General features: G+C 41.4%; 1 protein-coding gene across 2 annotated transcripts in view; it reads left to right on the forward strand.

Annotated features, from left to right (window-relative positions):
* The window catches only part of LOC125892137 (metabotropic glutamate receptor 7-like), a 100,568-nt gene that overhangs the window by 36,845 nt on the left and 37,054 nt on the right, over positions 1 to 26,669 (forward strand). For both annotated transcript variants that reach the window (XM_049581926.1, XM_049581927.1), the window contains exons 2-6: positions 1,932 to 2,148; positions 11,671 to 11,806; positions 12,415 to 12,569; positions 17,545 to 17,682; positions 19,506 to 19,706. In XM_049581926.1, the coding sequence (XP_049437883.1) occupies positions 1,932 to 2,148; positions 11,671 to 11,806; positions 12,415 to 12,569; positions 17,545 to 17,682; positions 19,506 to 19,706 (847 nt within the window). The remainder of the gene's footprint in view (positions 1 to 1,931; positions 2,149 to 11,670; positions 11,807 to 12,414; positions 12,570 to 17,544; positions 17,683 to 19,505; positions 19,707 to 26,669) is intronic.

Below are 26,669 nucleotides of genomic sequence, written 5' to 3' on the forward strand. Positions count from 1 at the left end.
TTGTAGCAACTTGTCTGTGTTTTTCCATTAGCTTTATAGGCTCCTAACGTGAATGTTTTGTAGCAACTTGTCTGTGTTTTTCCATTAGCTTTATAGGCTCCAAACATGAGTGTTTTGTAGCAACTTGTCTGTGTTTTTCCATAGTTTTTTGTGCTCCTAACGTGAATGTTTTGTAGCAACTTGTCTGCGTTTTTCCATTAGCTTTTTCGGCTCCAAATGTTGGTGTTTTATAACGCCCGATGTCGGGAATGGTGCAAAGAAAAGCAGTTAATTTCAACAGACATCACTTTCAGGACTGTGCTCCCCAAATGATCTTTTCCTAACCTTAGCCAAGTGTTTTTTGTGCCGAAATATAACCACACATTAACCACAGCATTGTTGAAGTATAAAGTTTCAAATTTTTTGCCAGCGATTGGGTTGCTGTACCTTCAATATAAAATTACAGCCAGCAGCAAGTTAGCTTAGCTTAGCAAAAAGGATTGAAACAGCAGGAAACAGCTAACCTGGCTTTGTTCAAAGGTAAACACTCTGCCTACCAATACCTGTAAAGTTCATTTATTAACACGTAGCTTGTTTGTTTGATTTATAGGCTACAAAACAGCAGGGGTTTGCTGGACCATTTCTCCACCAGAGCAGTTGCCAGGCAGCCAGCAGAGACTCCAGGAAGTCACTGCTCCTGGCCAAAGAATAGTCAGGCATAGGGGTTGCAGTGGTATGAGATTTCCACAGTATGATAACCATCTCAGAAGATATTGCACTTTCATGGTATGATAGTATTGCAGAATTTATATTATTATCAGTCAGAATGACCCTGAAAGAAATGAAAACAGAAGGGTTATTTTTGGTTGAACAAACGTTTTATCACTATAATTGAAACTTGAAACCATTTTGTTTATGGAAGTATGTGTAAAAACTTTTATATCACGCTAAACCTTGAAACCAGTATATCACTGCAACCCTAGTCCAGCACATATTGTTTTATGTAGATTAAACAAATAGTAGATACAGTGTTAATTTGTGACCTTTACAGGTGTTGGTAGGCAGAATTTGTTACCTATAGACAGAGCCAGGCTAGCTCTTTCCCTGTTTCCAGTCTTCCAGCTCTGCTTAGCTTAGCAACTGCTAGAAGTAGTTTTGTATTTGGTGTACAGAGTGATATCCATCTCCTCATCTAACTCTAGGCAAGAAAGCAAATAACCATATTGCCCAAAATGTCAAACTTTTCCCTTAAGCTAAAAAAAAAAAGCTCTGTAACTTTCAGGTCTATCAGATGTGACACACTGCATTGTGGGGTTGTTAGAAAAAATGTCATGAACACTTCTTTTTTGTTCTGTTGTGGGCATTAAAGTATAAGGGCACATTGTGTACATATTTCACACTTGGAATTAGGGCTGGGTGATTTGGAGAAAATCAAATATCACAGTATTTTTCCACCAACTACCTCGATATCGACATTGCAACAATATTGTAGGGTTGACTATTGGTGTTTTCACAATATTTACACAATGAGATTTTTGGTAAATAATTAGCAGTAATGTGGATATAATGACTAAGTGGGTGAAGGCAAATAATAGAACAGCTAGAAGAATCTGGCAAGCTCAAAATTACATCACTTTACTGTATTACAGTCTTTAAATCCAGGAAAACACTTATGGTATTAAGATATCCAAAATTTAAGGTGATGTCCAGTCTCCTATCAAGATATTGATACATTGCCCAGCCCTTCTCAGAATGTAGGCACTCAAATAAAATAGCAGTAAATAAAGCCCACCTTAAATTAAATATGTTGTGATTTTGGACTCGGTCATTCAAAAATGTGATCTGTCAGAGCAGTCACCATAGCAACCCCCCCATGATACTGCACCAGAATAGCACCAACACATGAGTAAACATTCCCTTCCCCCTCCCCAACCCCTCTTGTTCTATTCAAGATCCCGCAGATCAGCTATGCGTCAACAGCCCCGGAGTTGAGTGATGACAGGCGGTATGACTTCTTCTCACGGGTGGTTCCTCCAGACTCATTCCAGGCCCAGGCCATGGTGGACATTATCCGAGCCCTGGGCTGGACTTACGTCTCCACCATCGCGTCAGAGGGCAGTTATGGAGAGAAGGGAGTGGAGGCCTTCACACAACTCTCCAAAGAAGCAGGTGAGGCAAGGTGGTCAGTGATGGACACTAAACAGAATTATCTTTTCTTTTTTTTTTTTTTACTGCATTTCTATCATTTAAATCACTGTAGTTGCATTTTTTTCCCACCAGAGTAAGATCAGTTTTGCATTTCCAATTCATCATGAAATCTGTTTTGGGTGGATGAATTATTGATCTGTTTGGCAACCTCTGCTTCAGTCCCCCAGTGAGTTGTGGAGTGTTACTGGAAATGTAGACAGAGAAACAGCTTGTAGAAAGGATGCCACGTCACAATAATGAGCATGGCCTGTACACATGTCGCTGTAATGTATGTCTCCATTCACCTTTTTTCTTTCGCTGCATGCACACTCAGAAAGGAGGAATTGTTTGAAAATGCCTAAATGTCTTCTCTTTAGCCAGCAGAAAGGAGAGAGAGTGAGAACAGTCTAGCAACTGGTCATTTGGGAGACATGAGTTTTGTTTTACACTCTGCCTTTTCTGTTTCACTCAACTTCATTTTTATCCCTGCTAGTGAGAGAGCAAGGCTCTGAGGATGGTAATGATGGTCAGTCAGCCTTGTGGTCAGTCGGTTCAAACCACTCTGCTCTGGTTGTGTGCATGAAACAGCAGGGTTTTAGATATTTACTCTTTTTAGAAAAGGAGCCAGCCTCCTTTCGTAGATGTCTCTAGACATTTCTCTCAGAAACCATATGATTAAACAGAGAGAGCTGAACCACTGAGCGGGCTAGAATCAAGCTATTAGAATCAGATCTTGTTTGTTGGGTCCTGTAATGTAACATTAATGGTGATTGTTTTAAGTGCCAATGATCCTTTTCCAGGTTTAACAGCTAAGTTGTTAAGTTTACATTTTTCTTTTGAGAGGTTAGAATAAGGACGTTGAAGAGTATTTACAACAGAAATGTTGCCTGTAAGTGGCCTGAGAATTGTGCACATGCTTGACTCACCTGCTTTTTTCCACACTGATGCTGTTGTTGGCATGTGGTGGTACATGTGAATCAGCAGTCACTGCTGTCAGCAGAGATACTCAGTGGCTATACAGTGCAATTGGTTGGCAATCTTTGTCAAATCATGTTGTTTACAATCTGCTGCTGCAGTTTTTCTGCAGTATCAGGACAAGGATAAATTTTTAACAGTCAGTTTGAGTTGACTGATAATGACTACAACTGGAAATCTCAACGGGTAAGCGTTAATCAGTTAAGCGCTGAGAGTATTTTTGACCGTTTACAAATGTGGGTTTGAGGTTAATTTTGTCACTGTTCAGTTTACTGGACTGCGCACTGATCAGGTCTGGTGGGAGTGAGCAACACCACTCACTTGATGATTACAGCTAGTAATAGGGATGTTCCTAGCTACTAATTTCCCCGTCGACTACACAAAAGCTTCACTTAAGACCTAGACTCACAAGTCAGTCTTTAGACGCTTTGCTTAACTAAAGACTGATGACTTTCTCCCTGATTTTGTGTTTAGATGGGCGGATACAATTTCAGAGTTTAAAAAAACTCCCTACGTTGCAGGTTCTGCAACGTAGGGAGTAAATCTGCAGGGCGGTCCTTCGGTGGCTCGCTGAACTCTTGTGCTCGTAAACATAGTCCGACTAGAAACACGTGTACCCGTACAAAATGGCTCAAGTCGCTGTAAGTCCTTCATTTCCACAATCTTGTGGTCTGAGCACACGTTTGATAAAACGGAGTTAAATCTCTCGGCATCCATTTTCAAGCTCTCTGTGTGTTTGTTTCCTTGCGGACGAGAAAAGGGGGAGCGCACATTTCCGGGAAGGCGTGTCTTTTTCAAAAATACAAGAGGCATTGCTTTGTTGCCGGCCGTTTTCGCCAGTGTGTTAATCACACTTTAGAAAGGAGTGTCCCCAGGCTATCAGAAGGCAGAGATCTCTGATTGTCTGGTGGCGAGACTAATTAAGACCAGTCGAAAATACTCAGAAAATAGTCAAAATTTAGCAAGTATTTGAAAGATTGTCCCAAAAATATTGTGTGCAGCCTTTAACCACAATCTTCAACAACCATGTCGGATTTTAAATGCTGCTGAAGTACAAGACACTTTGCGCCGTGCAGTATGAATGTGAACGTGACGGCAACTCAGTCAAAAGTTAACCACTAAAATAACATCTAAAATAAGTAAATTGCCTCTGAAATGTGGGGCACAATTAACCTTGCAGATTATCTGACAGAAATGATAGCAGTTCATTTTAAAGTTAATAAAAAAACATCTAAATTATGATTAAATTTCAGCTGATATGAGAGGCATTTTGCACCGTGCAGTATGAATGTAAACCCTGCAGATTATCTGACAACAATAATATAACATCTCAAAAAAAGATAAATTGCTGCTGGATTCATTTTCTAGATCGAAGTACTACCAAACCGCGCTGGTTTTGTGAGAGGACATCTCTCCAATTTCCCACCGTGCTGTTTTAAAACTCTATTCGAGCATTACTGCAGGGAGGGGGACTGCTGTCTGACGGCTCTGTAGCCCCCACTAGTGGCGGGAGGCTGTATGACAGTTAAGCAGCCTGGTGAGTGAATTAAACACTAATTGGTTTAACTGACTAATATTTCTGGTGCCGACTGCCAAGGGGGTGGACGTTTAATCATTTAGACCACTAATCGCGCGCATCCCTAGTGGGAGCTAGCGGCACCACTCATTTGGCAATTATGCCTTTATTTTGAGCCACAAACCTCTGTTAGCATTAGCTCTGTTAACAGTGTCGGCATAGCTAGTAGTGGTAACATAGTCAACAATGCTAAAGGGTGTTTTGCAGCTCAAAATGAAGCCACTCACCTACAGGGGCTACCTGGGGAAAGACCAGAGGGTGGCTACTGTTAGCATGTTTCAACAGCAAACCCAGCAGTCAACTCAGAATGAGCTAGCTAGCTCCAACCTGACCTGACTGGTGAGCAGGGTAGCACGATCAAAGCTAACCTTAACGAACCAGTGGAGACTGGGGGTTGGGTAGTGAGCACCACGTTTCCACATGTTGATGCATTTAGCCTGCAGTCTATTAGCAAAGCTAACAGGAAAGAAAATGAAAGGCAAGGCATTTATACTGTATCACAAAACATATAACTATTACCCTTACTGAATGAATAGTGCTTTGAAATGCGGCACTAAAGCTCCCTGAGTCAGTAGAGCACCACACTAAAAGGAATAGCCTCTTGTTTTTCACATCATTTTGCATTAAATATGAACCCGTTAGTTACTGGTTAATGGGTATCAGGCTATCAAACAAAATTAACCAAAACTGACATCCCAAATTGCACCAATGTTTTAATGCATTAAAGTTAGCTATAGCTGTGTGTTCAGAACCCCTTTTCTGTATTTGTGCAGTAGTTAGTTTAAAGGGAATGGTACCTGGGCTTGAAAAATCACCTTCCATGATTTATGACAGCACATCCACGCACCCCATGACAACAGGAGCAAGTGTTTTGCTGCTTTTCACCTCGACCTTCCATGAATCCCAATGCATTTCCTGTAAATCTGCAGGGAGTGATCTCTGTCTCTTCTAACGTACAGAAAACCTCTAAAACAAGGAAAGCTAATGATATCCCACAGGCACTGATCAGAAGTCCAGCATGCATGAATATTTTATCTGTGTGCATCCATGTCCAATGTAATCACTCATTAAAACTTTAAGAAGCTGTTTGTGGTTGTGTAATTTGCATCGACAGAGAGAGACTGAGAGGGAGAGAGGGAGAGGGAGAGAGTAGCCTGTATTTGAACAAATAAGAAAAAGTCCTTATTTAAGGCTTATTTTAGAAGTTTTCATTTATCTTATATCCTGTGGATAAACACAGTCTCTTCCAGCTGGTTTCCTCAGATGCATTTTCCACTGATGTTTTCCTTTTTTTTTTTTCTTATGCAAAGAGCAGTAAACACACTGCTATTATTGTGACTCTTGAACAGCTACACAAGGAGTATGAAATTATAAGCCATTGTTGCTGTTGACTCATCCTATTGCTACTGAGCTGCAGTCACTTTGCAATATTTTGTATTCATATACAAATGGGAATTATTTCCTCTAAAGAAAAAGCCTCCCGTACCCAAGGCACCTTATCTTTAATAAACACATTAATTATGTAATGGCATAACTGTACATTCACAGGATTCATTCAAAGGGACCAATTCTGCACCAGAACAGCCTGGAATGGATTGAATTGAATAAGATGCAAACATCTTAGTGAAAATGAAAAGAGAGAATATGTGGAAAATAGTTTAAGTGTGGTGTCAGTAGATGTATTAAACACAGAAAATTGCTAAACTGCGGAGCAACAGCAACATATTTTGGCGGATGTTGTTTGTTGCAGCATCCCCTGTGCAAGCTGATCCATGAGGCCTTGAGAATTTTTTTGTGTGGCTGCCCTGTTTGGTTGCAGTGAAATGTCAGATGCATTAGTAGGATTCTCGCTTCACCACTTCAAGGAGAACCATCTAGTGGACTAATGCAATACGGCTACCCATTACCCCAAGCTGAGACTGGAGTGATGGTCAGCCCGTATTGATCTCTTGTGTTTTTTCTATTCTTCTTCTTCTTTTTCTTTTTTTTAAATTTTCGCTCCACTTTCTCTCTCCCCTGTTTAGGCACTGTTCCATTGTGCACCTTCATCCTGGCTCCAGGTGAAGCTGGCAGAGATTAATCTTGTTTGTATTTTTCTGTGTCTGTCTGGATTCAGGCCAGAGCGATGGAGTTCAGTTTTCCCATTTGATAAAAAGACTCGCATTTGAGGAAAACCTCCCACAAAGCATCACTGTGGAATTGATTGCAGTGAGTTGCCAACACGATGCATTCTTAGATGTAGTCTGTGCTGTGAGGGGGGGAAAGAAAATCAGCCAGTTAAGTATAGCGCTCATATTTAGCAGTCGGGGAGGACTGGGGAGGATGCCTGATGCATCTCCAAACACCGTAAAATAGAGCACGATACTTCTCCATGACCCTTCGGCATTGCCAAGTCCCAGACCGGCAGTGGAAGGGCACACAGATGTAGAATATGAATGTCAGCCGCATGTCAGCCCATTTTGATGTGCTCCCACGTGTTCAGGCAGGGAGACTGGAGAGAGAGGGTCTGCCTTTTGACTGCCGAGGTGATAAATATAATTGCAGCATTATGGATCCCCTGGAGGTTTGGGTTTGGAGGGTGTTCAGTAGGCGGGCGGGGGGTCGAATCCATCAAGAGCCTCTAATTTAAAAGGATTTGTATTTCACTAAGCAAAATGGCGAAGCTGGATTCCTCGCCCTGGAGTGCATTTTCAGAACCGAGGGCATTGAGGATGAATAATTGAAGCAGTTAATGCAGTGCATGACCTATGGCACTCAGACAGATAAGCAGAGAACTTTCCAAGGGCCTGATGAATTTAGCCATCGTGATCATTTAGTTGCCTTTGATATATTAATCAAATGTGGAGCAGAGGGTCGGGGTTCACGGTGCATATATAGTTTGACATTATGTTGCAGGATCATAGGTAAATGAATAAAGTGCAGCTAAAAATGTCAGTGTCACAAACTCGCTTTCAATGTAAGCAGATATTTTAAGTCTACCTCCACTCAAAAATGTGTGTGTGTCCTTATGTTTATGTCCCCGTAAATGTCGGAGCCTGACTATACTGACTTGTATGTGAGCAAAGTTCGTCACTAGAGAGGTGTTTTCACATCGATGGGGGGCGATGTCTGTACATTTTGCAAAAATCTAACATTCAAACGTATGGCGGACAAGCTAGATGCATCACTAATACGAAAGCCAATCACTGTCTAATATGGGAAACACATATTGATAGGTAAACAGACTTTGACACAACACCGCAAGGAAACCAGAAACCTCCAGTGCAGAGGTACAAAAAGCAGGGTTAGCATTAGCATAGTGAAAGATTTGACAGCAGACATGGTAGAGTGTGCAGTTTTTGGACGTAAACTGGACCGTGGGGCTTCCTTCCACTATCTACCAGTTACCCCCATCGTAACAGATATTATTGTATGTTTCACAGCCATTAACTCTGTCAGCCACTGCAAGTTAGCCTACAAGCTAACAAACAACATAAACCAGCGCTAACTACACTTACAGTTCTGATAAGTCGCCAACAGACTCCTCATCTGAGTCTGGATCTGACTGAGGCTCAAACATGTACAGCTGGATCATCTTGATGCACATGCAAGCAGCAGTGTGGAGGCCAAATCATGGATGTATTAGGAGAGATGGTTACAGCATTGGATGCAGGGCCCTATTAATTCCTATGAAAGTTGCTCAGTGGTACATGAAGCCAAAAAAGCTTGATTTACGCAGTATAAAATTACCTGGATCTTCCACATCGAGGGGCCTATAGAGCAGGCGCACTAGAGACTTACAATGGCTAAGAAGCTATCTTGCAGTTTATCCCTCTGCCAACTTGAAAGGGTATAAATCGACTTAATATTGCTGCTCTGATAGACTTCTGAAACGTTATTAGATTGAATGGATCAAATCCCGCTAGTGTAACGAGTCATTTTGTGGGGGGTTGTAACGCTCAAAAAAAGTATCCACTGATTTACAGACATCTCTGTAGTAATTTAAATCTATGGGAAAAAGCTGTTTCGGGTCCCATGTCATCATGTAACACACCCTGAAGTTGCAATTCCACGTTTGGCCACTATGTAAAATTGGCTTCAAAGCTCGCCACTGTTTCTGTAGCTTGGGCCAAATCCAGAATTTCTCATTGATGGAGAAAGAGTAGTCCCTTTTCAGAGAACTATTATGTGGGAAAACCATTTTAAACAATATGTAAGTAAGTATGAAAAATTTCATAAACATAAAAACATGTCTGAAGGTGGACTTAAACTTTTTGACATCCGGTTTTGCTTGAAACAACCTAGTTTGTACGACTTGTGGTGCGACCACGCTGAAAGGCAAAGGTGCTTATGGCTGTTCCGAGTCATTTAAATATAGGTATAAAGGTGCACATTTTCAGACAGCCTCCCCTGGAAAATATTCATAGTGCTGGTGTGTAGGTTGTACACATGAAAGGTGCCAGAAATAGTTGTGTAACAAACTAAAAGAAAACCTGACCTTCTTCTCCTCCACCCAGCTGGCCAATCACTGCGTGAAGTGGGTGTGAATATGGAATTGTCTGTTTCAGAGAGTTACCACACACCTTTCCGCCGATGTTAACCTGACGTCACAAAGGTGTGGGGGAGGGTTTCCAAAGCTGTCTGACCATCTGATAAGCAGTTCTGAAGACATATACTGGCGCCTTAAGTGGAAGCCGGAAAGTACAGTATTACTATACAATCCTATTTCTTGGAAAACGAGGTGGAGTAAAACACTCTCCTCTCCAAGAGCCTGACACTTATCTGTCTCACATCACACATCTCCAGCTAAGACAGACATGCAGGTCTTCTTTATACCTGCTGTTTGAGTTGAGGACTCTTTCAAGTCCACACAGTGCCTTCCAGTGACAGGTGACAGCGTTCCGACCCACAGCACAGCACTCTGGAAGTGCAGATACGATACTTGCATTTCCATCATGCCTGACTAACTGAATGACTGACTAACTGACCATCTGACTGACTGGCAGATGAGATATTCCGCAGGCGTTCAATAATTTAGCCACCGCTGCACGACCGCAAGTCCGCAGCCTTTAGGGCAGCCTTAAGCCCGCAGCGTGTTCAGCTCTTTGCTCTCTCTCTCTCTGAAGATGGGATCTGCTCCAAATGCTTCTTATCTTCATCAGTGGCTCCTGTGGTCTCTGTCTGTATTATTGACTGTTGTGACCTATAATATATCTCTGCTCAAGACTGTTATACCATTATAAGTCTTCACACGAGCCCACAGGGTTTTTTTGTCATGGAGTTAATGCATTTTCATGAGATTTAAGTTCTCAATGGGGAAAAAAAGCTTTTTTTTTCCCCCTCTCAGGAATTAATGCGCGTGTGATTGGCCTACCTACCTGCAGACTTACAACCCTGAAACTGAAAGGTGCCACTAATACGCCAGAGTCAGACATTATACAGTGCTGGAGTTTCCTAAAACAGAAACCTAGAAGTGCGATGTTGCACTTTAGGCTTTCTTGCTGAAATCAACTGAAATCTCTGTGCTAAAACAGAGTGTGAGTGTCGTCCCTTGGAGACCTACAACGCTTGCTGCTCCGCACAAATGACACCAAAGCACGTTTCACTTTAACAGGATACCACAAACCCTTAAGCAACAGCTAGGCCATTTGTGGGATCTCCATTTTTATGTTTAGTCCACTTAGGGAGGATAACAGCAGCCATCCCAGAGGTCTGTTGGCACATACAAAATGTTTTCTCGCAGCAAGAAATATCCTCAAATCTGCCTGCTGATACTTGAGAAATGGATAGTTATGAAGAGTTCAGCATTTGTCATTTTTCTATCTTCTGCCTTTAAAAATGCCACAGTAAACTGTGACTGGAGATGTGTGATCTGCCAGCTAAAAGCTGTTTATATCAAAGTAATGAGCCTGAGGAGACTGGCAATTAGGAGATTCCTTCCATTCCTCTGTCTACTCAGGGAAACTCACACTGAAAGGTTATTGGGTAGGCTATTAAAATGCTTGAGTGGAGGAAATTTTAATTGGTTTGGGTAGAGTTTTGCTGTTGACTCAAGACACCGCTGCTTCACATCTAGGCCTACAGAAGTTCCTCACACAGGTGATCATATTATCTGTTTATCCAAAGTGCCTCAAAGGTTAGCTTGTCCTCGGCATCTGTAATTACCATGCCAGAGCGAAGCAAAACTCCTTATTATTTTTTTTATTTTTTTTTATGAAAGATATAAATTTGCTTCTCCACCCGTTAATGAGGTGTTGAATAAAACCCCCGAAGACAACAATACTTTGCAAACTGCTAAAAGCCTATTGTGTTAATATACTATGCCAGATACAGTATGTAGCAGCTGTTTAGCAACTCACGGAAGCAATCAGCACCTTTTGTCCTGTACAAACTCATTAGCGGTGACCTGTCTGGGAATGATTTATTGTCAGTATTAATATCCTCTTTGTTTGTTATTGCCGGCTGTGCTATCTGATTGGTTCAGGGTCCAACAAGAGATGTTTGATAACGACTTTAAATGAAAAGTCAATGGCAAGCTGTTGGATTTTCTCAAATCCATATGTGAAATCTGTAGCTTTATGTCCCTGTTGGTGTGGATTATTGGATTTGTTATAGCAGATATGTTTATAACTCTTTCTCACTCTGTGAAATGATTGTGGCGCTCAGTTGGGAGTTGCAGTTTGACTGTTATATTGCATGCCGCTGTGGTTTTCAGATCATTCCCAAAATGTAAATGTATACACAGTAAGACAATCATTTAGCTTATATAGTAGGCATGACAGCATCAGCAAAAACTCACCGTGTTCAGATGTTTTCTCATTTCTATATGGGTGAGATTTCCATAGGAGAAAAAAAGCAGCTATTGAGACCCCAGGCTTTTCTGTGTGAGTGTACATACTTCTGTGTGTAAGAGTGAGTTAGTGAGCTCATCTCAGAGGCCTTATCATTTCTTTACTCTTCTCCCATTAAAAAAGGTGGAATCTGCATCGCCCAATCTTTGAAAATTCCCCACAACCCCAAGCTGGAAGATTATGACAAAGCCATCCAACAGCTGCTGGAAACGCACCACTCGCGGGCAGTCATCATCTTTGCCAGTGAAGAAGACATACGGTGAGGAGTGTCGCGCATCCTGGCTTCACCCATGTTGTTTAGGCACATTGATGGCTTGCCATGTTGAGGTCTTTAATCTCTGAGTAGTAGCTCCTGAAGACAAGCTAGAGGCACAGATTTGCCATGCGTACAGGATGTCTGCTACACAAACATACCTCCAACAACACAAACACAATCGTGCCTCGGAGGAGAAGTGGGAATACAGATCACAACAAAGCAACACAGAGATATTGTTTCATTTACAATGCCCCATGGGAAATATTTATGTAAAGAAACACAGAATGAAACATTTAGTATCTGTAAATTCAGAATGAATGCTAGGGCAAATGTAAAAGATGAGTGGGAGACATGGAGATTAATAACTGTAACTCTCTGTGTTTCTCTTTAAACAAGACAAAAATAACATCTTTGTTCTCCAGACCACACAATAACAATCGCTCCCCTCCTTTCCCTCTCACTTTTAATGAGATAAACTGCAGAACTGTACATGGCAGAGCTGTAATGTCCACACAGTTCAACTTAAAGCTAGCTGTGCCTTTGTGTAATAGATATTAGATTGCACGCACCTCCTGTGCTCTCTCCTAATTCGCATGCCGGTGTCCTTGCAGGGGAGTTCTCAATGCCACCAAGAGGGCCAATCAGGTGGGCCATTTCCTGTGGATTGGATCTGACAGCTGGGGGGCCAAGAGCAGCCCGATCCACCAGCTCGAGGATGTGGCGGTGGGAGCAGTCACCATACTGCCCAAACGCTCCTCCATTGCAGGTACGTGTCGTGCACACACAGAGACTCCCACTGCGCGCTTCACCACATGCTGTGTTACTGTATTGCATTTTTTATTTTTCCATTGTGCTGTTTTGTTTGGAGTAATTGCTTTTTATAGTATTCCAGATTCAAAATGTCTGTGACAAAACCTGCAATAATTGTTTTTGTGTAAAACAAGCTGTGAACACAACACTGACATGGTGTCACCTTTTAAAGGGACAGATCACACCAAATTCAAAGATACATTTTTTTTCTCCTCCCCATAGTGCTATTTATCAATCTAGATTGTTTTGGTGTGAGTCCCTGAGTGATGGAGACATCCGTCATAGAGATGTCTGCCTGCTCCTGAAAATAATTGAACTAGATGGCACTTGGCTTGAGGTGCGCAAGGCTAAAAAAAAAAAGAAGATACAGAAAAACTCAAGAGCAATGTCTCTTTCCAAAAATCATGATCCATGTACTCAAGATAATCCACAGACCTTGTTGTGAGCAGTTTCATGTAGGAACTATTTTCTTTCTACTGAACTACACCTGCCAGCCGTATCACTGTGCAGAAGGAAGAGTGCATACAAAGCTAGCTGGCCTAGCACCACTGAGCTAGCTAATGTTACAGCTTAGCCAGGAGGACGCCATTAATGTTTAGATCTTGTGCTGTCACGAGCATGAGCCTCTCATCCATGAGTAGATGTATGCTTCCCCCTGTGATTTGATACAGTTGGCAGGTGTAGTTTAGTAGAAAGAAAGTAGTTTCAAGGTTGGTTGATTATCTTGAGTACCTGAGTCATGATTTCTGAAATGAGACATTGCTGTTGAGTTTTTCAAATGTTTTTGATTTTTTATTTTGTGCTTTGAGCACCACATGCTGAGTGCCATCAAGTTTCATTATTTTCAAGAGAAGGCAAACATTCCTACGGCTGATATCTCCAACACTCAGCAACTCGCACAAAAAAAAGTCTAGACTGATGAATAGCTCTACAGGAAAGAGGAAAAATGTGCTTTTTTTTTTTTTAATTATTATTTTTATTTTGGACTGAACTGTCCCTTTAAGTCAAACCTACACATCATTAGTGACAAAGCAACATTATGATATATTTGGAGTCATGTTTTTGGCCAGTAGATGAATGTAAGTCCAATATTAACTCCATCCATCCATTCATCCATTTTCTAACTGCTTATCCTCTTGAGGGTCGCAAGGGACCTGGAGCCTATCCCAGCTGACATTGGGTGAGAGGCGGGGTACACCCTGGAGAGGTCGCCAGACTATTGCATTCACACTCACATTCACACCTACAGACAATTTAGAGTCACCAATTAACGTATCCCCAATCTGCATGTCTTTGGACTGTGGGAGGAAGCCGGAGTACCCGGAGAAAACCCACGCTGACACGGGGAGAACATGCAAACTCCACACAGAAGGGCTCCCACACCCGGGATCGAACCGGGCACCCTCTTGCTGTGAGGCGACAGTGCTAACCACCACATCACCGTGCCGCCTGCAATATTAACTCTCTCCTCCTATCTCTGGTTTGGGTCAAGTAGTATTTATTACAGCTGCTTTAAACATGTAATAATTGTTTTTTTGGGTGGCAGTGCAACGAGATTTAGAAATAACAATCTGTTTTTGCCTCATAAAGTTAAAGATGTAGATACTGTGAATGTGTGGGCAAACAGCTACCTATTAGCATTCACCTGCCAGATTCAATATTCAGTCTCCTTTAAGCTCTGTTTTTGGTCTCTACCAACAAAAATATCTGTAAAAAAAATTAGCATTGCATTGCCGCATTGCTGTCTCACTATGTTCACCAGGTAGATGTTAATGGGGGCACTGTTAAAACAGTCTGCTGTGCCAGTAACAATGCAGCCTGTAAAACCAAAACAATGAACTACAAGATGCTAAAAAAGACCGAGCTGAGAGGAACTGCAGAGCCAGGTGATAATTCTCTGTGGGTTCATCACTTTAAACGACCCCTTTCACATTACACATACATCCTGGTGCACCCACATTCCCCTCTGCCTCATCCGTTTCTACATTTCTCACAATGACTTTGGACGATCCTCAGAGAACAGGTGTGACCTTGTTGTTGCATTTGGCCGTGGGTTGTACATGACCAGACTGAAGTCAATTTGAACAAATTGGCTACTCTGTAGATTTTATTAGATACTGGAACCAATAAATTTAGACCGTGTCACCTTTTGCCGTTGTCACAGATATATTCATCAGCTTGGTTTTACTTATTCACTTTGTCTCTGATTTCAGCCAGCTGTGTGTCTATGGGGAAGTTGGATTCTCTAGTCTCTGCTGTATAGTCTTAAAAACAAAACCAAAATAATGAGTCTTACAAAAGACTTAGGTTTTTAATTCTAAACATTTATCTTTAACATTTTCTGTCACTAAGCTCAAAATAGACACCAATATCAGTTGTTTTTAAGAGCTTAGGAGTGGGTATCTCTTTAAAACTGTAAGTTAATACCAGGTATAAACAGTCTGTAACATGCGTCTTGGGTGATCCAAACCCAAGTTGACAGCTCTGTCTGTTCACACCTGGCATCAGAATGTGTCTCTACATGCGTATCAAGTGACCACTTGTGATCAGATCGCACTTCCCTACTGTATGTGCAAATAAACACATGGTCTTCCTTAGTGGTTCCCAAGTCCAGCCACGAGGTCCAGATTTCTCCTTAGTCCATTAGTTTAGGCTCACACAGTTTAATACCTTCGGCGCCATACTTGGCTTTGACCATGTTGTCGGGCCCTGTTAAGTATTTTTTTAGTCCCTCACTCTACAGCAGGAAACAGTGCTTCAGAGTAAAAGCTTTGTGCTGTAAATTCACTGTACTTAGAAATAGAGTGTGTTTTTTTTTGCAAAGCTGACATGTTTGCGAGTCACTTGTGGTCCATTCAAAATGAACCTGTGACCCACTTTTGGACCGCGACCCACCAGTTGGGAACCACTGGCCTACATCATTTCATTCACCACCATTTGCAGACTAGTGCTGCAGGAGTGTGAGCTCCGTGCTAGGGGGCAGTTGGTGGCAGTCCACCCGCCTACACACACACACACACACACACACACACAAGGCTAATTGTTAGCATCACATGGCTAACGTTACAGAATGGAGTTGATCTTAGTTTGCTGGGATTGTTTAACAGCTGCTGCTTTGTTAGCTGGTGGTAACCGGTCAGTGGTTGAACTGTTGGTTCTTAAGCACTGTGTCTAACCTGTGTCACTGCAGCATCAGAGAACTTTCATCCTTTAGGGGAGTCGGATAAGCAAGGATGTCAGCTGAGCAGGCGGCTCCTGTGGCCATATTCGGCCCAGTCACTCTCCAAATGTGGTCTGAGCAATTGGATCTCACACATTGGGTGCAAACATGGCTGTGCTTAGAGCTGTCCACTTGTGATCTGATCACCTGGGACACATGTTAATACCAGGTGTGAAATGGGCCCATGATTCAGAGTCTGGGCCAGGATTGTCTCCACATGGCTCTGCACGTGGAGGTAGCTATGCTGGGGGCTAGCAGCGAATGATGGTAACGGGGCAAAAATTGCGAACACAGCAACAGTGCGAACAGAGCCAACAATATTAACATAGGGAGGGACCAAAGGCTTCTGTGCCAACACTGTTCCACCACTGTGGGTATGTGTGGCATCATTAGTGGTAACCGCCATGTGAGCGCAGTGCAGTGCAGCGACAATTAGCCAGCCAGTGGGATACACACATAGGGGCTCACATGCTTTAACATGCACGCACAGTTGGCACGGCTACTACAACAAAGTACAGAGAAATTTGGAATTATTACACACACAGAGGGAGCGTGACTTCATTCTTTGCTCAGGATGCCATTACCCCTCTGTATGTAGCAAATAGCAGATAGCTTGCTGTTACATTGATGCTCTGAATGTTGCATACAAAACCATTAAAGTTCACCCACAAGAAAAAGGAGGAAACTTTACTGTATGATGTACAAGTTCACCACAGAAATAGAATATTCACAGCAGCATGTACCATCTATTTTAAGTTCTGTTCAGTGTCACAATCCTAATAACCACTCATCACTACAATTGAGGAAATTTTAGAGTCTGCGTTTTATGAAGCTTCCCATAATTAGGGGAGGTCTAGCCAGGACAAATGTACACTCTGAAGGCAGCAAGAATATTATTAATCCACCATGCATCATTGATTGTCTTTTGAAAAGAAAATCAGCTGAGTCATCCAGCTCTGATTAGCCATTATCACCTCTGCCCACGACTCATCTGATATGACTAGAGAACGGAGCATGTAGACACAGACAGAGAGACTTTAAAATGTGAAATTCAGATTATTCTCACGACATAAAAATGTGAAACAGAAGTTAAGAGAATAATATAAAGTACAGCATCATGAATCTTGTGGTGAAGTTTTGTCCCAGCTTAGCTCTCTGACCCACATTGGGTGGTAAAGTTGCACAAACAAGAGAACAAAATGTAGCATACAGGCTTTTTTTCCTTTGGTGCAGCACATTACCTCTCCTGGAGCTAATGATTCATTATCAGAATAAAGCTGATTCTGATTCTGAAGCGTCATACAGGCACGCTAATCCCTGTTGAAATGATTGTTAGGCTAATACACCATGCCTTCAGTCCATTTCTATAGTCATTGATTTAATGAATAGAAGAAAACCTGTTCAGCACCTGCAGGACCTCGCAGCCCGAGGCAACAGGCTGCGGCACCACTTACAATCCCTGCGTTATTTATTATGCATCCTGTTTTTTAATTAATGTAATTTCCTAGATGAAAGAGGTGATTAAAGTTCCATAGGGCTGGAGAGGAAGAGGAACCACAGTGGTCAAATTTTGATGAAGTAGTGCTTGCTGGTGTGCTTCTAACACCTAGCGGCCACCACCACACCACCGCTGCAGCAAGTTTCACCTCATTTCCTCCAGGTTGATAATTGGTCCGGAACTAAGCCCTTCTCCTCTTTCCTCTGTTCCCAGGGTTTGATGAATACTTCACTGGGCTCACCCTCGAGAACAACCGCAGAAACGTGTGGTTTGCTGAGTTCTGGGAGGAGAACTTTGACTGCAGGCTCCTCAGTGCCTCGAAGAGAGAGGATACGAGCCGTAAATGCACAGGTACATGAGTTTTTGACATGAACATTTCTGTACTACACTAATAAACGCCGCATAATTTCACCCTGCCTTGTCAGGTTGATGTGAACTTGACCTTTTTTTCGCATTAGTAGCTGCAGATCGACTGTTGAGGTTTTAATTTCACCCCTCTTGTCTACTGTGCAACCAGAAAGTCTAACACCAGGTGTTTCTTCCCAGCGGGTGCAGGACAGGCCGAGTTTATTATTAGAATAATAATGCACCACATGTCTTAGTCATACTACAGTTACAGACCGTCTGCTCCTGTGGCTAATGTCCTGTAACTCTTAAATCCCATATTCCCTCTCTTCCCCCTTAACCCAGTCACCTTGACGGCTCAGCAGTCGTGCCGTGTGTACTAACTGCACAGAGCCAGAGTACACTTTATTTAGGTTGGAAATTACAGGCAAAATGACAGAGAGCTAAGTGAATGCTGCTCATGCCCCTGTTCTGCTTTATTACCATCTTTGTGGTCGCATTAATGACAGTGTTGTTAACAGTGATGCATTCTTGTGTTACCTAAACTCTGCCTGTCAACGGTGTGACAGGCATTGCACTGCATTCATTATCTACAAGGATGATGCCTGTGATGTGGGATGCTGTATTAATCTTGCTTGCATATGTGATGACGGTAATGGCAGTGTGACACAAATTACTGTTTGTTGAAGGATTTTGTTTCCTTTATAATCTCCTGTTTGGCGTCTTTTATCATGCGTCAAAGACAGAAGATGCACGTCCACTCAGTCAGCCCCACCAACCCTCTGTAAAATGCCTGTAAATGTCTTTTATCTTCTCTGGCTCCACAACTGTCTCCATATCCTCTTTTTTTTTTAGACGTCAAGGCGAGGTGATATTTATGAATGTTAAACGCAAACGGGAGGCATTTGCATTCAGAGACTGTCCATTTAGCAGCCTATGCAGAGCTCCGAAAAGCAAAAAGGTTGTGTGGGCTGAAATGTATGTTAAGTTCTGAGAAATGGCCTGAAATGTCAGCACAGATTGCTTTTGACCTCCTTTAGTTTATGCAAGTCCACATTCTTATATGTGTCCTTTTAACATCATCTGCCCTTCTGCTGAGCTCTCCATATGAGCTATGAGCAGCTCTCATTGAGGAGAAAATTGTCTTTTAGTATTCAGAGTTGTTTCCTTGATGGTGCATTTTTGTCAACTGGGAGCTTGAACATTGAAATTGTGATGATAATGATGATGATCATGATGATTATAATGATTGTTATTAAAAGTAGTATTTTTGTTGTTATAATTTTCATTCACTCTTTGAAACTAAGAAAGAAAATAACCAATTCAGTTTGTAAGAAAAACAAATTCAGCAGAGTCTGTACATTATGTATTCAAGCAGAGTATCAGCAGCATGAGGCAAAACCTTTACGGCAGCCCATAGTGAAAGGGCAGTGCACTGGGAGGAGGATATGAAAGAGCAGGAAGCCACTGTAGAAGTGGGTGATGCTAAAGTTCATGGTGATCTTCATCACCTTGCTGATGGGACAAGTGAGGTCTGTTCTTAGCGGTCTATTACTTTGTAATACACCGCAGTAATTCAATCTGAGCCTGCTGTATTTGTCACAAACACTTTGTCTCACAGCTCAGCTTGATATTTTCCACTTGGGAATTAAATGTGTCTCCTTATTCGCTATGCGACATTGTCCCTTTAGGTGTAATTCCTACAAAATCACAATTGAAGTCACTGGCAGCAAATGGAAAATGGAGGAATAAAAATGGAGCTGGGGATGATAGGGACTGCTGAGCGGCTTGTGGTGTATAAGTCCTTCTCTTTCCTTTTCTTCCCTCAGGCCAAGAGCGCATCGGGATGGACTCCAAGTACGAGCAGGAGGGGAAGGTGCAGTTTGTGATTGACGCGGTGTACGCCATGGCCCACGCTCTCCACAACATGCAGAGGGACTTATGTCCTGATCATCCTGGCGTTTGTCCACAAATGGAGTCTGCTGAGGGAAAGACTCTGCTGAAGTACATACGAAACACCAGCTTCAACGGTGAGTGACACATCATAAAAGTCATCAGACGCTTACAGACTGCAAGGATAAGATAAGTGAAATTGGTTATTTTATAACTTTAAGCAGAGTTTTCAAGGTCATTTTAATAGAATAAACTGTAGATTAGAATAAAATACTTGACTAAACGAGTGTGTACACACTGATGAACTCAACATAATGAGGTCCAACAAGTTTTTTAACAAATTAGTTTAAATGAGCCGACTGACCCTCCTACATTAATTAAAGGAATAGTTCAACATTCTGGCATATATGCTTATTTGTTTTCTTATTTCTTATCTAGTTAGATGAGAGGATTGATTCCCATTGCATGTCTGTATGCTGAATAAAACGCTACAGACCACAGCTGGTTAGCTTAGCTTAGCACAAAGGCTGGAAACAGGGGAAAACACCTAGCGTGGCTCACCTCTTAAGCTCAATAATTAACATGTTACAGTGCGTGAAAACAACTTGTGGTTTTACGGGGGGTATGTATTTTGTAGCTAGGAGCTGTTGCCAGGCAGCTTCTTCTGCTGCCATTTTCACAAGTTTAGTGGTCCCTCCCCTCACTCAGTGTTGTCAGCTTGGCCACTTTATCACTAGATTTGGTGACTTTTCAGATCCTATTCAATTCTAAAAAGGGATTAGCAACACATTTAGTGAAAGATGTGTATTTTATTGTAATTCATTCCCATGCATGCTACTTCAGTCGTCAGGGGAGTTAAGTTGTATTGAGTTTCTAAGGTTGCGTTGACACTCTTGCTTTCTGGATTGGAAGTGCAAGACATGGTGCACTACAGTATAAGCACCAGAGCTCTCATATCACTCAAGTATTTTATTGAGGATTTTTCTATTGAATCTAATTCAGCAAAGTTTAAATGCTTCAATTAATGCACTACGACATCATTAATGTTAAAATATGACATCATCTGGTGACTTTTAGCAACTTCTGAAACTAGTGCTAGCTACTTTCATTGGAAAAGAGATGGCAAACTTCCTCTTCTATGTAGCCGAGAGGACACCATACTGGAACTCATAGTGCACTGTGTCTTGCCATACTTCTTAGTTTAAAAGCACTTATGCACTCAAATAGCAATGCAACACAAGCCCCCACAAAACAGCTAATTGTTGGCTTATCAAATGTTATTTTTGTACAAATTAAACGAACAGAATTATTCACAAACAATGCGTATGCAGACACTCACCAACGGCCCGACACTGGTGTGTCATGGCCTCAATATGTGCGTAGAAACAACTACTTTCTCCATGATACACCTCGAGGCAAACATATTTCCTTTAGAGAAATAGGTAGATAGCAGACATGCACCTGTCAATTTAAAATGATTCTGAGTCACCAGCATACGCACAGTAGTAAGAACAAAATCAGCTGGTACACACACATCCATGAATCCGACAATAATTTTGTGTGCTTACTTGTTTTATGTGCAGAGTGAGAACATTTCTACGCACATATTACTAAATAAGGCCAAATGTGTTAATGAGGTTGAGAGATATGCTAGTGAGCAGATTTTTTTAATGCTCAAGGGAATCAGGCTAGCAGCTTCCCACTGTTTCCAGTCTTTACGTTAAGCTCAGCTAACTGTTTCCTAGCGCCTAGCGTATCAATCTTGACATCTAACTCTCAGCAACAAAGCAAGTATATCCCAAAATATTGCTGTCCTCAAATGGGGTTGAGTTTACAGTGTTTATGATAAGAATCCATATGAACGCCCCCCTGTTGTGGTAGTCACAAACTTGTAGGTGGAAATTTCCTGAGAGCTCCCAAGTTCAGGACAATGTATACATAACCTCCATGTCAAAACCAAAAGCTTACAAGTTCCAGTTAAACACAGTATATCTAAGAACTGCTTTAAACTTGCAGACATCCATCAAATTCCCTCAAACATGCATTTTTTAGCAAGCCAACAACATCACTTTAATGTTGGCATTGAGCTCAAACGACAGCTGACCCAGACAGGCCCGGGTCTGGCATGAGTCGTCTCATCTATCTTGGCATGAGAGCAATAATAAGTGCATTTCTTAAAATGTTGAACAACTTTATCCTCCAAGTATTTACTCGAAGCTGCTGTGTCCATACCAATCTGCACTGTCAATTTAAAAAGCAATCTAGAGAAAAACAAAACTGTAGACATAAGAGCCAAAGTCATCCCAGTTTCAGACTATAAAAAGTAGGCAAATGGGTAATAAGTCAATACCACCTCCTCTGTTTTATGCACCATAATGCGGTTTCTTGTGGGCTGGCAACAATATAAATTTTCATTCAATTTTTATTCATTGCTCAAAGCACAACAGCGTTTTCTGGATCTGAGTGATATTTTGAGCCAATATGATTTATTATGGGTCTGCCACTACTTGAACCTCTACATTATTCAGCCCTGCACAGAAAGTGATGGGGAAGATACTTAACAATTAATGGCAAATAGCTATTAATGACAACTGCTCTGAAATGCAGAAGTGATTGGAGGAAGAGAGCCGAATGGGAGATGAGTTTAAAACAAGAGAAACCTTTGTCATTACAAATGCGCAGCCATGTATGTCAGCCAGTGATCATTAGAGGCTCCTCTGAAGTACATTGTGTCTTCACAGAATGTTCTAGATAAGATTCAGCTGTTTAAAGTAAGGAATCAGCGTAACCGTCTCAAAATGGCCTACTTTAAGAGGTGGACCCAGCTCATTGTGTCTCTTTTGTCAAGTATTACACACTGTGATGATGATGATGATGATATGTGGGGTTTGATAAGATATGTGGGAAAAGGAAGGTACTTTACTGGGATAGATGTATTGTACTAACTAATCACTAAAGATCCCAGTGTTCATTTCATTCTATATTTTTTTTACTCCTTCCTTGTCTGGTTAAATGATTGAATGGATAAAGTAACATAGGCATACTATAGATAGTATGCTAATAAATGAAAAAATCTTTAGCTACAAAAAGTTAGCACATTTATAACCATTTATAGTATTTAAAAAGAGCAAACTAGGAAGCAAATCAAGTTCAAATCAGGCTGTTTTTCTTGCACCTGCAGCACATCTCTTGTGTCATTAGTCATTAGTACCTGAGCAATTTGAACACTGACATTTCTGGCCTTATAATAAGATTAAATTTCCATTTTATTTTATGTCATGTAAGCCACTTTCAGTTTAGGAGGGTTATTTTGTTTTGCCCTAACCAATCTGTAGGGCATATCTGCCTTGTTGATGTTATCCACGCTTGTTGTTTTTCAGTGGCTTTGTTTTTTTCATAGATGTGGACATGTGTCTGACTCTGTCTGGCACAGGAAGAAGACTTCCCCATTAGTAATCCCCTACAAAGCGTTGATTGGCTTGGTTATTTTCCAACCAACTACACAGACCTATTTCTATCGCTGAAAAAATCGAAGCTGTGGGCAGTGATTTAAAGGTGTGGAACCACCCTATGACATTTCTACCAGCATTTAAAGGATAACTTTGGTATTTTTTTAACCTGGACCCTACCTTCCCATGTTTTGGTGTCTAAGTGACGAATGGGAGCAACAGAAGCTGGTCCAGTATTGAGCGATAGGGCTGCAGCTGGCAGCAGCAAAACAGGCTGCAATGTAACCACTTTGGGCATGTCAGCATTATTAATTTATGTCCACTAAAAGTGTTTGTTTTCATCCCTGCTAGGCTCACATTATCATTACAAGTGTCTGACAACTTATGGAAAGCATCCCTACAGAGACAGACCTTTTTGTTGAAGAGAAAGATCCTTTTTGTTTGACCTGAAACAGCCCTCATATCCCCACCACCAACCCACCACACTCCATTATAAATACAGTAATTTTAGCGTGTATGGAGCCCGCATATTTTCACATCTTACATGGTAAATTAAGGGTTTATTTCAATCAAATAAGAGCCAGAGATGGTTGCGACACTGGAAAGATGAACCGAGATGGCTTTTGCGAGTTTAATTTTGTTTCTATCAACTCTGAATGAAGTGTGTTTTACAGGAATGAAATTATTGTTCATTCAAATGGAGTGTGATGGGTTTGGCAAAAGTAATTTTGAGGCTGTTTCTGGTTAGGCAGAAAGATCTAACTCTTTAGCAAAAAGGTCTCATCGGGGGAATCCTCTTCATAAGTTGTAAGAAACGTAGAATAACAATCTGAACCTGAATGGTGTACAAATGGTTATACTGCAGTCTGTTTTGCGACTGCGGCTGCCGCGCTGTAGCTGTCACTCAATACTGGACTGATTTCAATAACTGTCGTCCCCATTAGTCATCAAGGCCCAGTTCAGACCAATGATTCATGACAAGACAATCTTTATAGAATGTTGCAGAGAAAAGTTGCAGTGCTGTGAACTACCACTATCCTCATTCATATTTTAAGAAGCTACAAATTATATTCAGCCACTAAATAAGCCAAAAAGGCTGGAAATCAGAACAGAAGTACGGAGAGTTGTTGCATAGAACTGATACACCGTCTCATCAAGTTGCATTGGTGTGAAACTATGTATTACAGAACTGTTATCGTTATCAGTCAGAATCACCATTAAAGGAATGAAAAAAAGTTGGGGGGTTTTCTTTACAAATATGTTACTACTATAATTGAAACTCAACGCCATTTTTTAATGGAAGAATGTGTAAAAAGAAAATAACCAAAATAAGGACATTTTTTCATCCAGTTGTTTTTTTATTTTCAGTATCAAAGATAAGCAAACATACACTGTTTGATAAACCTTCAATTTTCATACCACGATAACAATATACAATATCAATCAATATACCGCTGCTACCCCAAACCTATTCATTGCTACTGAAGATTTAAATCTTTAGAAACAAGTCGTAACTTTCATTTTTTTAAATCGTTCTGTCATTTTCTAAAATAGCAGGGCACTGTAGTTGTTAGCACGTTACTCAAAAATAATCAAATAATGCATGTCTTTGGGACTATTTTCAGCTGCAGATTAAAACATAATTGCTGCGCTCATGATTATTTCCAGTAGCAGAGCAGTGTATGTAGGATCAAAATAAACAACAGTGCCCATGCTTATCATAATTAAGAAACATGACACGTGGCGCTGATGTGTTTATAATAATTCTCTGAGAAAAATATACAACCTCACCAGAATTATTCTTTAACAGATTATAAATATAACAGGCAAAATCACAACCTTAAATTATTTTGATCAAATAAAAGTTCCTATGCATATTTTGTTGATAAGCGTGAGGAATAAATTGATGTTTCTCAGAATAATTACTACAATTACTTATATATACAAAAACATGTGGAAACAAACTTCTGTCCATGAGCTAAAGGCTAAAGAGCTGCCTGCCTTTCTTTAACACTGTCGCTATGGCAGCAGTGCAGAGTTCCAGCAGGCGAGAAGCTCTCCGATTTTAAGGTGGAACTAAAGTAACAGTTTATATGCAATCGCCTGCACTGTGCTAAAATTACAAGGAGACCTTAACTAAGTGCAGATTCGTGCATGGGATTGAGAATCTGCTGTCCAATCTCAATAACCATCTGGGGTTGTGCTGACTTTTTTTTTTTTTTTTTTAGGGGGGTTTCAGCTTCTGGAAAACATTTACCTCAGTGTGCCACTGACAAAGAAAGCGGCTCATTTCAACTGAGCCAAAAATAAGATCACTACCTTCTCCACCTCCTATACTTCTTCCTGTTACGCTTTTGAATTCCGAAACCTTTTTACTGGCAAGCAGAGGTTGTTCTGTTGTGGCTCCATCAGGCATATCTCACTGCCCCTTATTGCATTTAAAGACTGGAACCACGCACATTATCCTGTGTATGTGCCACTGCTAATGTATGTTTGTGAGCGAAGGAGTGTAAGCCTCCTTTGTTGGTCTCCCCACAGCGCCGGAGTCACAGAGCTGAAGAGTGAGAGGCAGAAAAAAAAGGAGAGAATAATGATGCGAGAGAAACACAGCAGTGGATCCCCAGTCCACCCACACTGCTCGGCACAGCACAGCAGCAGTGCACTTTTGTCATGTCTTAGTTCAGAGCCACATGCAAATGCATAAATCTTTCATCTTAGACAGCGTTCTCACTAAGGAGCCTACACAGACTATTTTGCTCCCTTGAAAATATCAGGCAACAGAAAACAGAAAGGAATTTCTAATGCCTTTTTATCTGCACACACAGAGACACCACTTAATTATTTGCTCTAAAGCTGAAGAGCGCCAAGTGCCCAATCACTCATGTCACTTTGCTGAATGACTTTTGTGTGTTTGTATTGCCGTATGTCTTTGCCGGGGCGTCGTGTGAGAATGGTATCCCTGTCATAGCTTTTGCTCACAGGAGTCAATACCTTGTCAACATCTTTATACACTGTGTCAACAAGTCTACTGTCTGTGTGGTGGAAGCAGAAATGACAGGACAGTGACTGCCACCCACTGGGTTCTGGTTTGGTTTTCACATTGAGAGAGTTTTCACTATGGGCTTCACAAGCACACTTGAAATAATTCTGAACAGCCGTCCTGCTTCATTTTCTGTGCCGACACATGGATACCTATGAATTAGTGTGCCACTTTTAAACAGAAAGACCGATGGGTCAAATGACTCCAGTGGTGCCATTTGTGCATTGTTGATGAGGAATATATGTGCTGTCGCTTTGCATAACAGCAGCTAGTGAGGGATTTGTGGCTCTGGAAATGGACACTTAAGGTCTTGTAAACTGAAATTTGTAATGCACAATGGTGTCACAAAGTCAAAAAGGAACATTCGGGTGCTTGTCTACAGTGTTTTATTAAAATGGCCCCATATACTGTCACCTGATGGGCTTTCTCTCTTACTACCTCTGCCTTTCTTCTTTTACAAGAGTGTTTTGGCCTGAAACTTTTGTAGCATGTTCAATGACAAGTGTCCTTGGTTGTAAAACTGGAGGGAGATGAAATTCCCTTCTGGCTGAAAAGGTGCAGCGGCCTTCCATCCAAAAGCCACAAGCTCTGCTCCAGATACAAAAGACAAC

This window comes from Epinephelus fuscoguttatus, linkage group LG7, assembly GCF_011397635.1.
Source record: "Epinephelus fuscoguttatus linkage group LG7, E.fuscoguttatus.final_Chr_v1".
Lineage (NCBI taxonomy): Eukaryota > Metazoa > Chordata > Actinopteri > Perciformes > Serranidae > Epinephelus > Epinephelus fuscoguttatus.